The 19,178-nt window shown below is 32.8% G+C and overlaps 4 protein-coding genes across 4 annotated transcripts in view; 2 read left to right on the top strand and 2 right to left on the bottom strand.

The window, feature by feature from the left end:
• The first annotated feature begins 217 nt into the window (after positions 1-217).
• Positions 218-3,189, top strand: Acadvl (Acyl-CoA dehydrogenase very long chain). Its single transcript, XM_081994205.1, has 7 exons — positions 218-436; positions 496-1,053; positions 1,241-1,481; positions 1,822-2,151; positions 2,206-2,374; positions 2,432-2,832; positions 2,894-3,189. Exons 1-7 carry the CDS (start codon positions 378-380, stop codon positions 3,029-3,031), a joined length of 1,896 nt encoding a protein of 631 aa, XP_081850331.1. The 5' UTR covers positions 218-377; the 3' UTR covers positions 3,032-3,189.
• The window catches only part of LOC145738983 (H/ACA ribonucleoprotein complex subunit 2-like protein), a 52,411-nt gene continuing 36,408 nt past the window's right edge, over positions 3,176-19,178 (bottom strand). The window contains exons 2-3 of the mRNA XM_081994221.1: positions 3,602-3,827; positions 3,176-3,540 (exon numbers count right to left, since the gene is read on the bottom strand). Of these exons, the coding sequence (XP_081850347.1) occupies positions 3,236-3,540; positions 3,602-3,737 (441 nt within the window). The 5' untranslated portion in view covers positions 3,738-3,827 and the 3' untranslated portion in view covers positions 3,176-3,235. The remainder of the gene's footprint in view (positions 3,541-3,601; positions 3,828-19,178) is intronic.
• Positions 4,081-5,473, top strand: imd (death domain-containing immune deficiency protein). Its single transcript, XM_081994220.1, has 3 exons — positions 4,081-4,445; positions 4,627-4,916; positions 4,970-5,473. Exons 1-3 carry the CDS (start codon positions 4,238-4,240, stop codon positions 5,111-5,113), a joined length of 642 nt encoding a protein of 213 aa, XP_081850346.1. The 5' UTR covers positions 4,081-4,237; the 3' UTR covers positions 5,114-5,473.
• mav (TGF-beta domain-containing family member maverick) lies at positions 5,741-12,814 on the bottom strand. Its single transcript, XM_081994208.1, has 3 exons — positions 12,569-12,814; positions 11,234-11,336; positions 5,741-7,473 (listed from the first exon to the last, which is right to left on the bottom strand). The coding sequence occupies exons 1-3, from the start codon at positions 12,701-12,703 to the stop codon at positions 6,668-6,670; spliced, it is 1,044 nt and encodes a 347-aa protein (XP_081850334.1). The 5' UTR covers positions 12,704-12,814; the 3' UTR covers positions 5,741-6,667.

Here is a 19,178-nt window from a genome sequence, read left to right as displayed (position 1 = left end):
GTAGAAGACTAGTGTTTCTCTGTATTAACTACCCTAACCCTCGACCCTCGTGGTCACGTTAACTGTTGTAGATACAAACTACTGTGATCACGTGTCAGTAATCCAATAACGTATACGTTGCTGTCTTTATTGCATCACAACAAAAACAAAGATAGTAGTAAATCGACTACAGCGCCACGGTTGTTAGCTTAACTAAAAACATTAAAAACTGAGTGAAGGAGATGGCCCCCTGCACCCCTGCCCATTTGGGTCAGGGTGCAAAGTCCAACAAGTAGTTCAAAGTATACACTATTTTTAATTTATATTTTGCTGTTCTCCTAAATTCGTGTCAATATTGTTGAAAATTCGTTTAGGCTGAAAGGGTGCGGCGTATTAAAATGTTTCGTGTGGCAAAAAATCTGGTGCAGTTGCAAGTGAAAACTGAAAACTTAATAAGGTAAAAGTAGTTAAGTTTATAGAAAGTTTATAACTTTGAACCCTATTTTTCATATTTAGTGTTCAATTACAAAGGAGCTTGAAAACTTCAACTTCAAATAATGCTCAGGCTGCGGAAAAATCCAAACCCAATCAAGAAGAGAATTTGTCTTTTGTAATGAACATATTCAGAGGGCAGGTAGAAGCTCGACAAGTCTTTCCCTACCCCAATGTACTAAATGAAGAGCAAAGAGAAACATTGCAAATGCTTGTAGACCCTACAGCAAAGTTTTTTTCTGAAGTAAACAACCCTGCCAAAAATGAAGAACTGGAAAAAGTAGAAGAGAACACTTTAGCTGGACTTTGGGACTTGGGAGCTTTTGCCCTTCAAGTTCCTCAAGAATTAGGGGGTCTAGGGTTAACTAACACTCAGTATGCTAGGCTTGTTGAAATTGTGGGTGCCAATGATCTGGGAGTTGGCATTACACTTGGGGCTCATCAGTCCATAGGTTTTAAGGGAATTTTGCTTTATGGAACACCAGAACAAAAACAAAAGTATTTACCCAAAGTTGCTAGTGGAACTTGGGCAGCCTTTTGTTTAACTGAACCATCTTCAGGCTCAGATGCTGGCTCTATTAAGTAAGTTGATTTTTTACATTCATCAAGTTATTGAAAACCTTGTTTTGATTATTTCTTTCTTATCTTGGCGTTCAACTGTATTGCAGTTGCACTTTAATTATGTAATAACTATATTTCATGATTGATGTGGACTTGAAATATAATCTTTTTGGTTTTTTACTAGCTTCTAGATTTTTTTAAATTTCAGAACAAGAGCTGAGCTGTCCCCAGATGGTAAACATTACATTTTGAATGGATCAAAAATCTGGATCAGTAATGGTGGATTGGCTGAAGTTATGACTGTTTTTGCTCAAACCCCAGTTCAAGACCCTAAAACTGGCAAAACTGTAGATAAAGTAACTGCTTTTATTGTTGAAAGGTCCTTTGGAGGAGTGACTAATGGACCTCCTGAGAAAAAAATGGGCATTAAATGCTCTAATACTGCAGAAGTGAGTATTGTGTGGAAGATTTTTTAGAATAGTTACCAAATTACCTTTGAACCAGTTTAACTCTAACTAACAGCACTGAGGAGGGATGATCTCTTGAGATGTTTAATTTTAATAATTTTATCAGTAAAGCTGGCCAAATAATGGAGATATCACATATTTGGTGACAGAAGTGATAATAATTTTTTTATACATGCATAATTAAGGTTTAAAAATACAGCTTTAAAAGATCAGGTACCTATATGGGAAAGAATATAAATTATTCAAACATCTTGATTACCTTCATAGTTTCAATAAATTCAACTCAAACACAAAACCTTTAAATGGTGAATTTATATTTAAGGTTTATTATGACAATGTGAAAATCCCCATTGCTAATGTGCTTGGAGGTGTGGGAAACGGATTCAAAGTAGCTATGAACATTCTCAACAATGGCCGATTTGGTATGGCGGCTGCTCTATCAGGAACCATGAAAGCTTGTGTTAAAAAATCCATTGAATTTGCAAATCAGAGAAAACAGTTTGGACAAGTAATAACCAATTTTGGAGCCATACAGGAAAAAATTGCCAGAATGGCAATGCTGCATTATGTAACAGAATCAATGGCATATATGATTTCTGGGAATATGGATAATGGTTCACAACACTATCATTTGGAAGCTGCAATCTCAAAAGTATGTTTTAGTTGGTACTTGTTATAAAAAATGTCTTAATGTGGGTGGTTGTAGTGCTTCGCCTCTGAAGCGGCGTGGTTTGTTTGTGATGAGGCTATCCAAATAATGGGAGGCATGGGATTCATGAAGGAAACTGGTTTAGAGAAAGTGATGAGGGATTTGAGAATATTCAGGATTTTTGAAGGGACCAATGATATTTTAAGGCTGTTTGTGGCTCTCACAGGTAGAATAAATTATTTTTTTTCTTTGCTCATTATAGTTTAAACCTAAACTTCTACAGGGATTCAGTATGCCGGCGCTCACTTAAAAGAACTGCAAAATGCATTTAAAAATCCTACAGCTAATTTGGGGTTAATTTTTGAAGAAGCCTCAAAGAGAGTTGTAAGGAAAGTTGGGTTAGGTTCACCTCCATCCATGGAACCATTTGTACATAAAGACTTAACACAAGCTGCTTCTGAATTGGCTGTCAGTATAGACTCATTTGGCCAAGCTATTGAAATGGTTCTAATTAAATATGGAAAAAGCATAGTTAATGAACAGTTCATATTGAACAGAATAGCCAACTCAGTGTTTGATATTTATGGCAGTGTTGTGACTTTAAGTAGGGCTTCTAGGTCTCTCAAAGAGGGAAGTGAGAGTGCGGCACATGAGAAACTTATGACTGAAGCTTGGACTCTTGAGGTAATTAGCAAATTATTTACAAGTGGGTTGGGGACTGATTTCTTCTTTTATTGGATTCCAGGCAACACAACGAGTGGCTGTGAACCTGAAAGCTATTGCCAATGGTAAAAATTTGGATAACTTCACTAAAATGAGCACTATTTCCAAGAATGTATGCAAAAATGAAGGGATAGTACAACTCAATCCTTTAAAATTCTAGTGTATCTAAAGTACCTGCTATTTTAATGTATATATTAATTGCATTAATTGTTAACTCTTTTTACCTAGTTAAGTTAAAGTTCTAAGTCTACAACTATTACTGAAAAATATGTAATTACTTGTCTCTAAATTAAATTGAAATATATTTTTTACAAATTTTCTCACTAATTTATTTAAAACAGTATAAAAATGTACAATACAGTATTCATAAAGAAACTGGTAAGTTAGCAATTGCAGATTTGAGCTCGTCAAACGCTTCAGAGTAATCATCCTTTGGCCTTATAAGAACAGTCAGACACCCCCTTTTAACTCCCAAGGCAGACCCTAAATCTTTACGGCTTGGAACATACACATAAGGAATGTTTTTGTTTTCACACACTCCAGGTAAATGGGACATAATATCAACAGGATTGACGTCGCCTGCAAAAATTACTATTCCTGTTTCACCCTTGCGGATTCTTGTTTGTACATCCTTAAGTCCACACCTGACAAAGGTTTTATGCTTGATAGCTGCAATAATAATACAATGTGATTCTCCTGAAAAGGAAGCAAATGCTTATTAAGGACTTACCCTTTTTTACCAACTTGTAACATTTTTTGGTCAGTTTCTTGGACGCCATGGGGTGTGCGATTTTATTGCAGTAGGATATTTTTACTTCATGGCTCAACTCGCCTTCAGCAGCTATTGTTTCAGTGACATCCGCCATTTCGGTGTATATAGTAAACAAATGTTAGAAATTAGTTAAAGTTAGTAGAATTGTTTACTATTATCCAGTAAAACGTGTTGTTTGAAAACGCTGATCGGTGATCACACCACAACACACAATTCAGAACTTTTAAGGTTAGGGCATTGTTAGGGTTAGGTTAGGACAATATGAGTTGGAGTAATTGTGTTTATTTTGTCTAGATGGCAGCTCTATCACAGTTTAAATATTCTGTATAACGTGACTAAAGCTATAGACCGTTTCATAATGTCATGTGATTATGTGATAACTTCTAACTACTACGCTAGTTTAATTACCTGTGACATTATCTTTTGCTATCAACTGATAGGTGACCGTCCGGGGCACTGATTGATTAGTGGTGGTGGTAGCTGAAGGCTTTTTAGTTTTTACTTACAATTACATGTTTTTTTGTTTTGTTTAAAGATCTACTGAAAGTTTTGCTTTGTAATTAAACTGCTTAAAATTTTTATCATTTAATCAAAATGGTTGACGAGTATACAACTGACGCTAGCCCTTGCCCTCCAAATCAGCAACAACCAAAAGATAGAACTAAAGAGAAAGCAAATCCACATCCAAAGCCAAAGTCTGAGCCTGATGGTTGTGAACCAGGAACATCACCAGATCAGGAAACAAATCCAGATGACTATACTTTTGATTTTAATTCCTTGCCCAAAGATCCAAGTGCCAAAGGTGAGTAGTCTAAATTAATATTTTTATTATGTATCATCATATCAGCTTATTCAATCATATTAGGTGTAGATTATAGCCGTCTAATAAAAATAAAAAGGTCCAACAATATTCTTTCACAAAGAAATTGATAATTCCAGAGCTATTTATGCTTTCTGAGAATTTACAGGTAATAATATTTTAGTGGTAAATAATGTGATGCAAATAATTGGAGGCAAAAAGATTCATGTGGGACCAGTATTCAATCGTACATACTACTTTGAGAGCAAAACTGATTTGGCGGCCAAAAAGCAATTATCAATGAACCAACAGATTAAAAAGCTTCTGGCCAGCAAAGATGTTGTGAAAGAGCAGGATATTAATGAATTCTCATTGCATGTGGGACATGGTTGGAGAAACACATTCAGCTTTCTTGGATGTGGTTCTGCATATGTTGAACAGCACGAACTTAAATTTCATAGTGATGTTCCAGGGGTAATGAATAATATTTTGTATAAGTTGTTGATGATATGTGATATCTATTCTAGCTGATTCACTGGCTATTTGTGGACTGGATTCAGAGGAATGGTTCTAAAGCTACAGTGGAGGTTCTAGCCAATGCTCTGTGGAAATCAAAGCAGTATGAAGCTTTAAATGAGTGGAGTAAAAAATATGATGAAATCCACAACTAATTTATTTGTGATAAGATATTAATTGTTTTATTGTTGCATTTAGTTGTGTATCACTGGGAGGTGCTATAAATTTGATCTAAACTAGATTTATCAGAGATATCATTTTAATGTGTTTGTTATTTTTCTATATATACTATATATATATTGCATATCTATTTTTTTATGGTCTGCTGACATCTATCCTTGTGATATGACATAAGGTACTAGGAATTACTATAGAATGTACCTGTGCATTATTATGGTAATTCTTTAAATCTTTCATATACTTTTTTGAAAATGTTTTTATTTTTTAAAAAAAATAAAAGAATGGATTTTATTATTAGGGAATATATATAAATATAATAATATTGTAATTTGTTATTAGTGGGTTTTTTTTACTACTTATTGAAATTCAATATCTCGGTAACATGAGGAGCTAGAGAGGCCAGTTTTGGCTCATTTTGTAGTATTTCTAATGGCGTTTTAGTGAAATCTATAAGAGTTCAAATAAAAAAGTCACAATCATTCAAAAATGAAAAAAATGCAATTTTTGCAAAAAGTGCAATTTTGGCAAAATTTTTAAAGGTGCTAAACATCTAATTTATCTAACGTTTGTAAGGAGACTAATACCTGCAAGACAAAAAAGAAATGATTTTCAAAAATAATTTATTTAAACAGTTGAAAAAATAATTTTCTAAATCGTGTAAATAGAAAAAAGGCGATTACAAAAATGAGTAGTAGGGGACAAAAAATATACATATATTTAACTAAGCGGATCCTAACAATACTAAATTCACATGTATGATGAATGTACTTTTACCTACACTAAATATAGTAGACGACAAGATACTAATTACTAATTACCTTTATACTAGAACTAAAAGGTACAGATAAATAATAATAAGCAAATAAATCCTATATCACAGAACATATTACTATAATTATACCGGTTAATTAGTTTATTGTGACTTACGGCTGAGTGTATTTTTTGTAAACTGTTATGACTTATTTGTAGGTTGCTATTACTTCATTATACGTTTAAATAGACGCTGTACCTTTTCCTTGAATGCATACAGTCTTATTTAAATAACAGGCTTCAAATATAAATTTAGCAACGTAACAAAAGCAAAGACTTTTCGATAAAATGAAAAGTTGTAGTTCCGTATTAAGAGTGAGATTCTTCAGTATCCGCACCTAAAATTAGCAAATAAATATTATTAAAAGTCTAGTTTTAATTAATACTGGTCAAAATTAAAATCAATATAAATTATAAATATGTACACTTGATTATTTTAGTACTACCCGTAACTACTTTTAATACCGAACTGACTATAAAATACGCTAGTTAGTTTTTTTTGTTAAGCAACTCACGCACCAATATGTATTTTACTAATTAAATAACATTGTACGAGTACATAGTGAGTCTCATTATAAAAGATTACCTACTCAAAAGCTATACCATATAGGGTTTAACGAAGAAATCTACAGTTGAAATCACATCCAATTAACAACTAATGGCCTAATTGCATCTGGTGAGTGGTGCTTTTAATGGTACCTCTAAATTAAATTGAAATTTCACGAACATGCACATTCTTCTATTATCATATTCGTCCATGTCTCCACTTTGAGTTTAGTAGGATTTTGAGGATCGATCATTAATACTTGTAAGTCCTTCAACTTGGAAGGAGTACAACATGTTTTAGGTACTACGTTAGTCTTGTTTCCATTTTGCCTGGCATCTCTTTTCGTATATTTATGTAGTAGTCCTTGAATTCGAGAGTGATTAGTAGCAACACTATAATCAGGAGGACACAATCCTTGGCAATATCCTGCATCATAAGATATAGGATCATTTACATTTTTCATCTCTAAATACCCTAACTTTTTAAACTCAACACGCATTGAGTGTCTGCAACATTTGAACTTCTTTTTTGTTCTCCCTGGAATGGTGTGCCTGGAATCAACGCAATCGCTCTCACGTTTCTCGGATCCCTCCGCTTCTCGTTTAATTCTACGTTGCGTATTCTGTACTAAAGCAGTTATAGCAGCCACTTTAGGTCTTAAATTATTTCTACACCCCACGCATTCTAATTCCAACCCAAGATTTCTTCGTCCTTTCATCCACGAAGACACTGCGTTGGTTACGTCCGTTTCGCACCATTTTGTCAGGTTTCCCGACAAGTAGAATGTTTCTTCTTGAAGAAATTTACGTCTTCTGGCTCCTAGGATTTGATTTACTCTCACGTTTATTACCGTGGAATCATTGTGTTGAGGGGGTAGTAGAAAACGCAGAGTTGCACTTTCTACCGTGTTAGGAGATGTTGAGATTGGAAACAACATTTTTGGATGTTTTCTTCTAGGGAGTTGTTCAAGCAATTTATCTGAAACAAAAAAAAAATTACGTAGAAATTATCTAATTTTACAAAAAATTTATTTCATTAGAAGTCAAACTATTCCTTTGATGTGGAAATTTTGAAAGTGAACTAAACCAACGGAGGCGGTTTTATATGAAAACATTTGAGACCAAAATAATGAGCTGTGACGGAAAATATTTTAGTTGTGATTCATTCACAAATCAATAAGATAGTTTAACTGAATGTATACACAATGTCCCACAGGATTCAAAGCGGCTTGTTAATGGTTTTTCTCTGTTTTAAGTTTCAGGAATTAAAAAACAAATATTTCGACTGGACAATTTGCCAAATTTTCAGGCATTTCCGCTAATTCATTTGCAAATTTAATATCAACCTAAAATTTCATAAATTTAGATTAGGTGACTCATTGTAGTTTTTTAAAGGATATTTTGTGACAATTAACATTCGTAAAACTCATCAAAATAGTGGTATAACTTGTATAACGGCAATAAAATTTAATTCGAGCGAGACAGTAATTCGAAAAGAATGAACTGGCGAGAAGAATTAAAAAATATTTATGTGCTAATGTACTTCGGGTAGGAGTTTGTATATTTACAATATCCGGATTTCTGAACAATGTGATAAAAAATAGTATCGTTCTAATTTTGTGCAATGCAAAGGCGTGGGTGATTTTATTAATAGGTGAGAACTATTTATATGGTGAAGTAATATTTTTAGACTTTCAATTGTGCGACAATGTTACAGGTCTTTGATACTTTTAGAAAGGTTATTATACCTCATCAACGATATTTTCTTTTTATCTTTTACAAATTGTGTGTAAATAATTTAAATTTTGCTGTTATTCCCATCTGGTAGTCAAACTACAAAGTTTTAACTTAAGTGCTATTTGGTAAAATAAGTTAGTTCACGCACCATAAAAGTTCTTCAAGGTATTCTTACGCAATAGTTTTGTTTATTTTAAACTTGGTGTTGCGTTTGTTGACACTCGAAAGTAGCTACTGGTTGTTGCCCCTTTGGTGATTGATTGACATGAATAAATGTGCATGCTCGTTAACAGTTGCTTGACGTAAAAAAAAAATAAATCCGCTTAACGGATTGATACCCTTTAAAACCGCAGTGGTGGCTTTCACCGTTACAAAAAGATATCGATTAGGAAAATTATTGCGGATGACATAATATACAGGTAAATTGTTCCGAATTCCCCACAGGTCTGGTATATCCGGCTCTTCAATCACAACACAGATATTATCGAGATCATGGCCGATTTTTTCATTAGCAGAATGCTATAATACGGATATCGGCATACCCATAAAAAATTATAATCAACCCGGAATTTGACACCAAGCAAGCGGATGATCAGTAACTGTATAAAAAAAAATTACACTTTATCGAATCGAATAAAGCTGTTGAGCTTGAACACAGCTGTCTTAATAAATGTTTTCATAATGTATGCAACATTCGCCTTTCTAATTGTGTTTGATACCGGAATTACCAGGAAACCCGGACTAGTTAATTGTCTGATTTCAGGAAAATTTCCCCATTAATGTTATAAAAGAATGAATGGTATTTACATGGTACTCTTATCCGTTTATTGGCTTCCCAACCTATGAAACATGATCCTCTGTCATTTTCGCTAGGCCTTCAAGATTTACGCATCCTCTTCTTTTTAAAAGGTCTTCAGTGCATTTTTCAGATAATGCCCAAGCTGAGTGTATCTTCGCGACTAGTTTCGAGATGTTGATTTAACGGTGCTTAACCAGATAAAATCGGGTTTTACCAACTCAAAAGAATCCCGACTTCCGCTGGGTCAATATATTTTAAAAAACAATGCAACCCACTATTGCATTGTGCGGAACCATGAACGTTATTTTTTTGTCATTAATCCTACACAGATTATGGTTAAAAAAAAAACCATACGCACTAATTACAACCTGGGTTTTACGTTTTACGTTATTTGAATTCCAATCCGGTAAATCTCCTAAAATAACGTATTATGTTAGGTAACACTCTTCTCAGCTGCTATTTTTAACTGCCCACTTTGTGTTGCCTTAAAAACAATTATTACACAAAAAATGTGGTACAATTATATTAAGTAAAAAGTTTTAAATAGCGATGACTTTGTCAGTCCAACTTTCATCTAGGTCTTACTGATTATTATACACTTTCGTACCTGTTAAAACTTTTCATCATTCTTAGGTCATCGGTTAGATTTTTATGTTGTGTTTATGACCCCCTACTAGTAAAAGAACTATTTGTAACAGCTGCTTTATATCTCTACAGTGGCGCGCTTTGATTTATTTCTTTTATCAAACATTTTTTAACTTTTTATTTTGTAATTTTGTTTTTGTTTAATTTTTGGAAACTTTCATTTACTACTACTCTGTCGGTGTTGTTGTGTTAAATGAGCAAAAGTATATTTATGAAATGAAACGTTTGATGCGGTCCTGGATTGGTTTATTCCTATTTTGGTAATGCACCAATTCGGAAAAATTCTTATTTAGAATATGCTTCCTAACTTTATTGTTTAGGTTTCTCTTTTTATGTTAAATGGATTTAATTAACGGCAAGAAAACAGATCCATTGCAATATTCTATGAATGCAATCCTGAATATTAGATTTTTGTTGGTTGGTTTTTTAAATTACATTTATGAGCATTTAAAAATGTTGCTATTCTGGTTCAGAAAGTTATTTCTAAATTACCTCATCAACTATAAATCTACTTAGTAGATTTGAGAACTACAGAACTATACTTTGACGCCGTCTATGTAAAATATTTTCGGCACCATTGAACAACTAAATTATTAGATCATTGTACTAGATTATCATTAGAAGAAAATGACACATTTGCCTAGAGGCTGAACAGCATTTCGTTCATTAATAAAAATTGATATTATGAAGTAATTTATTTTAAATTATGACTAAATTCTAGCACTTTGTATTGAAAGTTAACTCATAACGGAATCAATCTTCGAATCAATCATTAGACGGTTAATTATAAATAAGCGGTGAGTTTCAAGAATTCTTCGTTGTTGATCAGATATATGCGTGAGTTAATGCGTTTTCAATGCTTTGATGTTTTGTAGTACGTCATTAAGGGCAAATGGGTTTAATGTCCTTTATGTGACTGTGACTGACATGAAATATTGCAATTTTGGTTAATTAAATATTAGTTGCATTGTCATCATATCAACAGACGTGATTACAAAGTCTAGTGTTGATTAGATCATAAGTGTGTAATTGTACACGCGATGAATGAACTACTACTAAATGTGATTTAATTTTACGCAATATGTATTCATGACTAGGAAATTTCCTTCCTATAAATTTTGATTTTTGACTAGAATTTTGTTGTAGTAGGTTTTAAGCAGCTTTACGACCATTCCTGCAGTGAACTTGGACTGGTATTGGAATATGTAGTAAAATAGGGCAAAAAATCAATACCAAAGCGATTATATGCTAGATTTCCATTTTTCAGCGGAAAGTTACGAGGCCTAATTAATAAGTTTGTGAGTCCACGAAGATGAATCATGCTACTTCCTGAAACTACAAGTCGATAAATTTCTTTTGAAGAAACGGTATTAAGGTTAGGAAGTAGTTCCAGTCGCGTTAGTTTCGCCCAATTTAACTAATTTAAATCGATTTAAGCGCAGTTTGTTTATATCCTAGTAATAGTCTTATCCGGTTTGAGTTCCAGTTTTTATGCTTTTTTAATGCTCCACAAGTACATTTCACTTAGATCCAGTTTCCTACAATTTTAGCTACTCACCTAGTTTGTAAACTCTCAAATCTGGTATCGGGTCAAACGTGTCGTCTTTGAGCTTCAAGAAACTCGAAATAGCAGTGGTGTACTCTTCCAAGCTAATGTTAATCTAAAAAGAAAAAGAAACAGTTTAATCACCTCGTCTGTCTCGTCACATCTGTTAACTTCATCGAACCAAACTTCCACGTTATAATTTAATATCAACTGTTTGTTTGGATATGAAATCTGTGGCATTGCTCAAGCCGCTGATCCCAATTCTATTTTTATTCTCCGGTGTCAAATTAGACGAATTACTAATCTAATTAAAGGAGTTCCAGCACGGATTTGTTTATTTTTCACATTTCGGAATTCCATTTTATTAATGCCGCCCAAATACTTGTAGTTTTATATATATATTATACTAGAGCCTACGTGTTTTCTATTCATCCCAAAGCTTTTAAAAGTTATTTTTTTCTTCTCTGCGTTAATCGCACCAGGTATTTTGTAAATGAATAGGAATTTCAATGTGCCACTACAACCGACGTAAGTTTACCAAACAATTTCAAGGAATTGGTCCTAAAAGAATCTCAGCAATGCTTAGTGCATTCAAATAAAAATGTTAATGAATTTTACCAAAATTTATTGCAAACTTGCTGTTAAGTTTAAAATAGGTTTGTATCATTAATGTTTTATATTTTAATTTTTTATATACAGGGTCTTGAATTTGTACTTTTTCGGATACAAATTTATTTGTTGTATTTTTGGATAGTTGTATTGTCTATAAGAGAGATTTTTTAAATGATACGTATAACGTCTGAGAGGATTCAAACAACACTGTATAAGCTGTAAGTGAAATTAACAAACTTAATTTAATTAAAACTGTCCACTTTATACTGTCAAAATTTCAGGTAACTAATAAAAAAAATAACTTAAAAAAATTATTTTGCATTAATTGTAAAACTACTCAAACCACCTATTTGTTATACACAGTGTGTCTCCATATTTTCTGTACAGGAAATAGGTTTAAAAGGTAATTAAAAATACAAATACGAATCCTTAGGGAATCCCATAAATATTAACGCACCAAAGGCGTCAGGAGAGTACGTAAACTAATCCTAATATGTCAGGTATTTAAAAAACTCAAAATACGGAACCAAAATGGTTTTTTCAGCACTGAGTCAGAATCTCTAGATTAAAATTAATCTTAAGTGAAACATAATGGCGACAGCTGACGTTATATTTTCAGGTGTTCGCCATTAGTTTTTCCAGTTATTTTATGTTAAATGATAACAAATGTAACACACAGGTGGGGCAATATTTTTTTATTTTTTGTTAGGAGTACCCGTTTATTACAAAAGGTACCTTGGCTTTATCAGGAAGAATATCGAGGCCGAGGTCAGTGATCAAAGTATGATCTCCAGAAGCAGCGTTGACACTAGTGTACACAATAACAAAAAATGTCCAGGCTGCTCTATTGGCCCCGAAATAATAGCCCATAGCCGGCCTTAATGGTACCCGTCATTGACACTTCTTAATATCAAATAGAACGATGCACATGCACTCGGTCGATCTCGAAATGGGAAATACGTATGCACAGTTTACTCTGAACAGCGCGACGGAACTTTTCACACAAAACACGCGCTTCCACTTTTATATTGTGCGATTTGGTAGGGGTATGTACGCCGTACACACCGCTTTCCTTCATTCCACCCTTATTGCCTGTTTCCTAAGGGTCAATTTCCGGAGTGTCGGGATGCGCCGGGATGCACGTTTTTGCCCCGCACGCTACTCAATATTTTCCATTTAGCTTGTTTCTTCGATACGGCGGAACAAAAAAACTACTGTCAGTAACAACGATTTCAGTTTTTGTCACGAAGAAATGTCAAACATTACGTCAGCATTCTGAGTCATACGCAAGTCAGTTTATGAAATCACGTGTTGTATAAGAAAAGTTAATTTCCCTCACATGACTAAATGTCTAATATGTTTAACCCGGTAAATGACTACATTCACTTAAAAATTCTAAATGTTAGGATTTTTAATGAGGTATTTTTTTGACCGTCAAGAACAAAAAACCTTGATATTTCAAAATTCCACTGTACATAATGTGCGTATATGCCAAATAAGGCATTAAAATATTTAATTTTCTGCAACAAAATGGTAAAAAACCATGCAAAATCCATCAAGTTCAGAATATTATTTTGATTGAACTGCTGTTTCATTGAGCTTAAATAAATTCTCATTTACTAATGTTTTTTTTTCTTGCAATATTAACTTAAAAAAACTACCTTTAGATGACATCGGCTGTCAAATATTGACAGTAAACTACTCATCATCCTAATTAGGTCTCATTTCTGTTGTATATATAGTTTGTTCATACAAAACATATAACCTTTTAGATGCAAAATGTCAGTTTTGCTCAAATCTATCATTTTTTTTAGAAACAAACAATTTTAAACTGGAAGCAACTAGACTAGAACAATTTGTAAATTATTAACTTTTAAAGTTGTTACGAGTTAGTTATAAAATCGTTAATAGCTGATATCAACTAATTAAGATAAAATGTATTACGTGTTAAAGATTATATGACTAATTGCTTAAAAGGGGTTTAATAACAATTTGATTACATGCAAAGAAATGGTGATTTTTCCATTGATTTTTTTCCAATCGAGTCACTTTTCCGGGATGATTTTCCGTTAAAAGTGCAACATTCCAAGTCGTTTGTTATTCCCCGGGCTTCGAGCAAATGCAATTTCTTAGAAGAGAAGAATGAAGGTAGGAATATTGTTATTTATTGGCGTGTAAATTTGCAGCTGCAACTGGTAAATGACCGTTACTGTGTATTTGAGACTTATTGTTGCTGTCGGTTGTATTTTGTATGTAACATTTGTGATGATATTATTCCATAGCCCTACACTCTCCCGATAGAGTTCAACCACGCTCCAGGCAAGTTTCTGAGAATAATCGAACCGCGCAAAACGTAGATTTTTGTTCTATAAATTAAGGCATTTTATGCTTTTTTTCTTGAATAACTGAAAGCTGACTAATCCGCATTACGTAGGTAAAACTCGCGGTCCAATTTAGATGTACACACATATTTTTCTGATATACACGTCATGTTCTAACTTCGTTTGTTGATAATTGGAGAAAATCTCCTAGTTTATTTATAAAATAACAATTTAAGACAATTTGTCAAAATTATTAATTTCCACAGATTCTGGAAATGCCGTAACGATCAAGTCACTCTGTATAATTATGTTTTCTTTCAAAATATCTTAATGTGCTTTGTTCAGGCAGTAAAAACAGAGACATAATTGCTGTATTAATGCAACAGCAGGATTGATTGCTGTAACAAAAGCGTGATTTATGGGTAAGCGAATTATGTGTACTCAGATTTATTGTTACATTTGTAACAGTTGAATTGACTGAAGCAAGTAGATAATTGAATAGTTTTTCTTCAATTTTTTTCCTGACCAAGGTAGGAACTTTTTCAATCAGTCTATTGGCATTTCTGTAACGAGTGTCATGCGTTTATTGTATTATACACAGTGTTAGGGTTAAACGGCCAAACGTATACCATGCCTAGAAAGAATTGGATTTTAAGCAGAAAGTTGTAAAAAAGTGTTCAAATATGAGTTGTTACCGAGATACAGGGTGATAAACTTTATATTACATAACTTCATTCATTCTTGAAATATCAAGATCAATTTTTCTACATACACATTGTAGTGAAAATGTACAGGGTGATACATTTTCAGGGGTGAATCTAACTTTTTTGTAGCACAAAAAAAAAGTATCACCCTGTACATTTTCACTACAATGTTTACACTGTAATTGTGGAGATCCTAAAGAGTAGTGTATGTAGAAAAATTAATCTTGCTTTGTTAAGAATGAATGAAGTTATGTAATAGAACCTTTAAAAAATTTGAAGCTTTATCACCCTGTATCGCGGTAACAACGCATTTTGGCCGTTTAACCCTCACTCACCCTGTATATATATTTAAAAAAATATTAGGAAGAAAGCTGAGACAAAAATCTATAAGAAGAACAGCAAAACAGCAAGTGAGCACAGAATATAGATAGATAGATAGAAGATATTAAATTACATCAATGAAGGCATCGAACGATTTTCTAGCACTTCCGGTTTAACCGGAAATGACGTCATAAACAAAAATTTAAATGGGACACCCTGTATATTTTTTGATATTCGGATTCTGCTTATTATTCTGCATCCAACCATACCCATTTTGTCATATTTTGAGTAAAGTTCTTGAAAAAAAGAAAAAAAAAATTTTTGTTCTAGTGGGCTGAGTTGAACCAAATGTTAAAAGAACTTCATAAAAAATAAAGTTTTCGTATTTTGTTCATAATTTACAACGGAATTGCAAATTTCTAGTTTTTGAGAGAAAACTTGATTTTTTCAAATGGCAACATGGCGGCTCACAAGTTTAGTAAAAATAGCATATTTTTAGCAGCATTTTGGTACCAAACACTTTGGTGTTTTGTATTTGCCATTTTCCAAATATTAGACAAAAAAGATGCACCATGCAAAATTTATATCCATAATCAGCCGCATAAAATGACCAAAAAACATACAGGGTGTCCTATTTAAATTTTTGATTATGACGTCATTTCCGGCTAAACCGGAAATGCTAGAAAATCATTCGATGCCTCCATTAGTGTAGTTTAATGTCTTATACATAACCTCCAAATTTTATTTGAATCGGTTAAAAAATAAGTTATAGGGGTGAGCCACTTCTTAGGGACACCCGGTATAATAATTTAAATTTTAATACAATTTCAGTAGTTCAAAACTGACTGTTTTTTGCAATATTGTCAATTATTGTGGCTTCCACCAAAGTTAAAAATAATTGAGTACCTTTTTTTATACTTTTAGATATTGGTAAATATATGAATTCGGGATGATATAATTTTACAAAAATAATATTTCTGGACAAATTAATTTGAGTACTTAAATAAGTTTTTAAAGCCCTAATCCATTTTTTTAATCTCCGAGGTTACTGTCTGCCGCCTATGGTGGATTAACTTCCATAAAGTCATGAGGTTTACATCATTCTCGATTCTTGATACAGGGTGTCACCTAACTAAACAAATTGTATTAAAAAGAAAAAATAGTTAGTAAATGGTTAGCTTATGGTAAAAATTCGCGGGTCTAATGTTGTAATTTCTATTTTTACATTGGGTTCAATTACAGACAAAAATGTCGGACTTCTTGTTTTCATTTAGTTTCAGTTTTAATTAGCTGAGGTCCATTGTTACTATGCTGAGATAATCGCATAATGATATGATTAAGATATCTGTATATGTCCGGATAGAAAATAAAGTATATGGTCATGCTATTTAACCATTGGAAATTCCGTGCAGATAGCCTGTGACGCCATCAAACATGAATTTTACTTTTACTGAATAGGCTCGGGTAATGAAATAACTATTAACTGTGAGCCCTTATTAAATGTAATTTGTCATTGGTCAGTAATGGTTACTAGTAAATTATGTAATTAGAACCAGAAAATCATAAATTGAGCTTCAAATATATCTGAATGACTCATTTAATTTTCATATTGGACTTTTGTTTTCTCTTATATGTGGGTTATTGAGAGAGACAGCTCACCCTTGTACAGCAGGTAGTAATTAAATGAGTTCTGGTTAGAAGTGTTTTTTATAGAGCATTTTTGTTCTTGGAAACTGTAATGTCATCAACGACAGTTTCCTCCATAGACTAGCTTTTTTTATTGGATATATACTTGAAACTGTTTCAATTAATGCTACTAAGAGACTGTTCTCTAATTGAAAATTACCGGGGTAACTCAATGTTAAAAAAGTCACTGCGTAGTGAATTTTTGGACAAATTCTTAGAAGTGACTCAAAAATCACAAGACTTACCTCAGGTATCTATAAATATTTTTAGTTTCCGAAATCAGTTTAACTTAACGTCATTTCGCGAAAATAAATTCTTGTTTAGAATTCCTTCCACAAATTAACAAGCTGTAATAAATCTTAATTTCTTTTCTTCATTCATGGTGCTACTAGAAATATGTGCTTGTGGGAGTAACCTAACGAATTCCTCACTTCAAAGTCGCCGTATGTCAGTCAGTATAACAAATTAATTTTCAAACTTCCAATGTATAACTAGGTCAAATTAATTTATTTTGGAGTATAAAAAATTCACTAAACAAAAAGAATTTTGACTTTAAAATTAATCGGGGAAAGCCCGTTTTTGTTTATTTGTTAATTAACAGAACATTTCTGAAAATTATTCCTATTTTGATTCAAAACTCACTACACCAAGTTTAACACCCTGTATCTCAAAAAAAAAATATATATATACAAGGTGTCCCATAAGTAATGGTAATTTTGTTTTACATATTATCTTATTTCTAATTATTTACAATTTATTTACAAAAAAAGTAGTCCTAGTTAAAGTGCTCTAGTAGGGTGGCAGTGGGAAAGTTTGTTCCATTTGTTTGGATTATTTTTCCATTTGTTTTGTAGTTGTATAAGTCTGTCTGTTATGTTGGTCATGTTTGTACGTTCGTAGAGAAGTTGGTTGGATGGGTTGTGTAGTGGGTTTTCTGGGTGTCTTATTTTGGTTATTAGTCGAGCAATTTGTTCCGTAGTCTTATATCTTTTAGTTTTGTCAGTAGCGTTTGCTCTAAGTAAGTGTCCGTAGTCTAGAACTGGTCTACAGATGGATTTATATATTTGTGTGGCTGTTTTCGTGCTAAAACCTTTATTTTTGTATGTCAGTGATCTAAATCTTGCGTTGGGAGTCAGTCTCCATCTGTAGAACCATGTCATAGTATCGTCAGTAAGTGATTGTAGTTTTGACACTGCTTTTGACGTAGTTTTATCGTGTACTATAAGTGCAGTGTTGTCTGCGTATTGTAATATGTATGCGATTTTGTCAAATTGGTTTTTGTCCTGCTTCTTGTGATTGTATATGTCGTGGCAGTATAGGTTGTAAAATAAAGGTGAGAGGGGTGATCTTTCGGGTAGTCCTTGTTCAGGACTAAAGTAATTATTCCTATTTTGATTCAAAACCCACTACACCATAAATAAGTTTAACACTCTGTATCTCAAAAAATATATTTGCATGTATTTTTTCCTTATTTTTGGACGTAAAGTACGATCCTAACACTAATATATTATATAAGGTTTTTAAACTTGTGTGGTGATCGACTGACACTATTTTTTCATATTACTACCCAAATTTTGTATATAAAAATTAAAAAAGTGACATCATGAAAGTGCTATTATAAAGTTTTGTTTCGACTGGAATAATAATAAAGAGTGCGGTGTGACAAACGTCGTTAGTAGAAACGCTAACCCTAACACAATTCGGAGAAAATCGCTTACAAAGTTTGCTATAATCGAATGAGTCAGAGCTGCCTCTATTAAATACCTAGGAATGAACGCAGCATATTATAAATTCTCACTAATAGTTCTAGTTCTAGCGATCGCTAACGGTGATTTAGTGTTATAGAGCCTAAATACCGTTTAACTGACAAAATGGATCCGTTTCAATTTGCATTTTTAAATTTCAGACCTGTTTCAGATTTTAAGCCAATTTGAAATTCACTAAACAGACTGGTGAACTGTCACATTCAGTAAAGGTTAAAGGTGAGACTTTAGAATAGAGAGCTGGTCTGGAAACACTATCTTATACAATTATTAGGATTTTTTAATTTAATTTCATTTCTGCAAATGATTTTCCTAGTATACGTTTATATAAGGCTACCGAAAGGTTAGGTATATTTGTCTTTAGCTGTGTAGCTGACAGTAGCAACCTGTTAGAACTTTCTTTAAAATTAAATGAGGCATTGCCTGACGTCTTAAGCTTTTAATTAATTGTTTTAAGAAATAGTTAATTATACTACCCTATTGTGTCAATGCCATTATTTATTCTTCTCCAGTTTATTAGGTTTTTAAATTAATTAAAAAAATTTGAAAA

The sequence above is a fragment of the Ips typographus genome, linkage group LG16, assembly GCF_016097725.1.
Source record: "Ips typographus isolate SLU linkage group LG16, UJ_Ityp_2.0, whole genome shotgun sequence".
In the NCBI taxonomy this organism is placed as follows: Eukaryota; Metazoa; Arthropoda; class Insecta; order Coleoptera; family Curculionidae; genus Ips; species Ips typographus.
The sequence above is the reverse complement of the archived record's forward strand: the minus strand, read 5'-3'. Positions and strand labels throughout refer to the sequence as shown.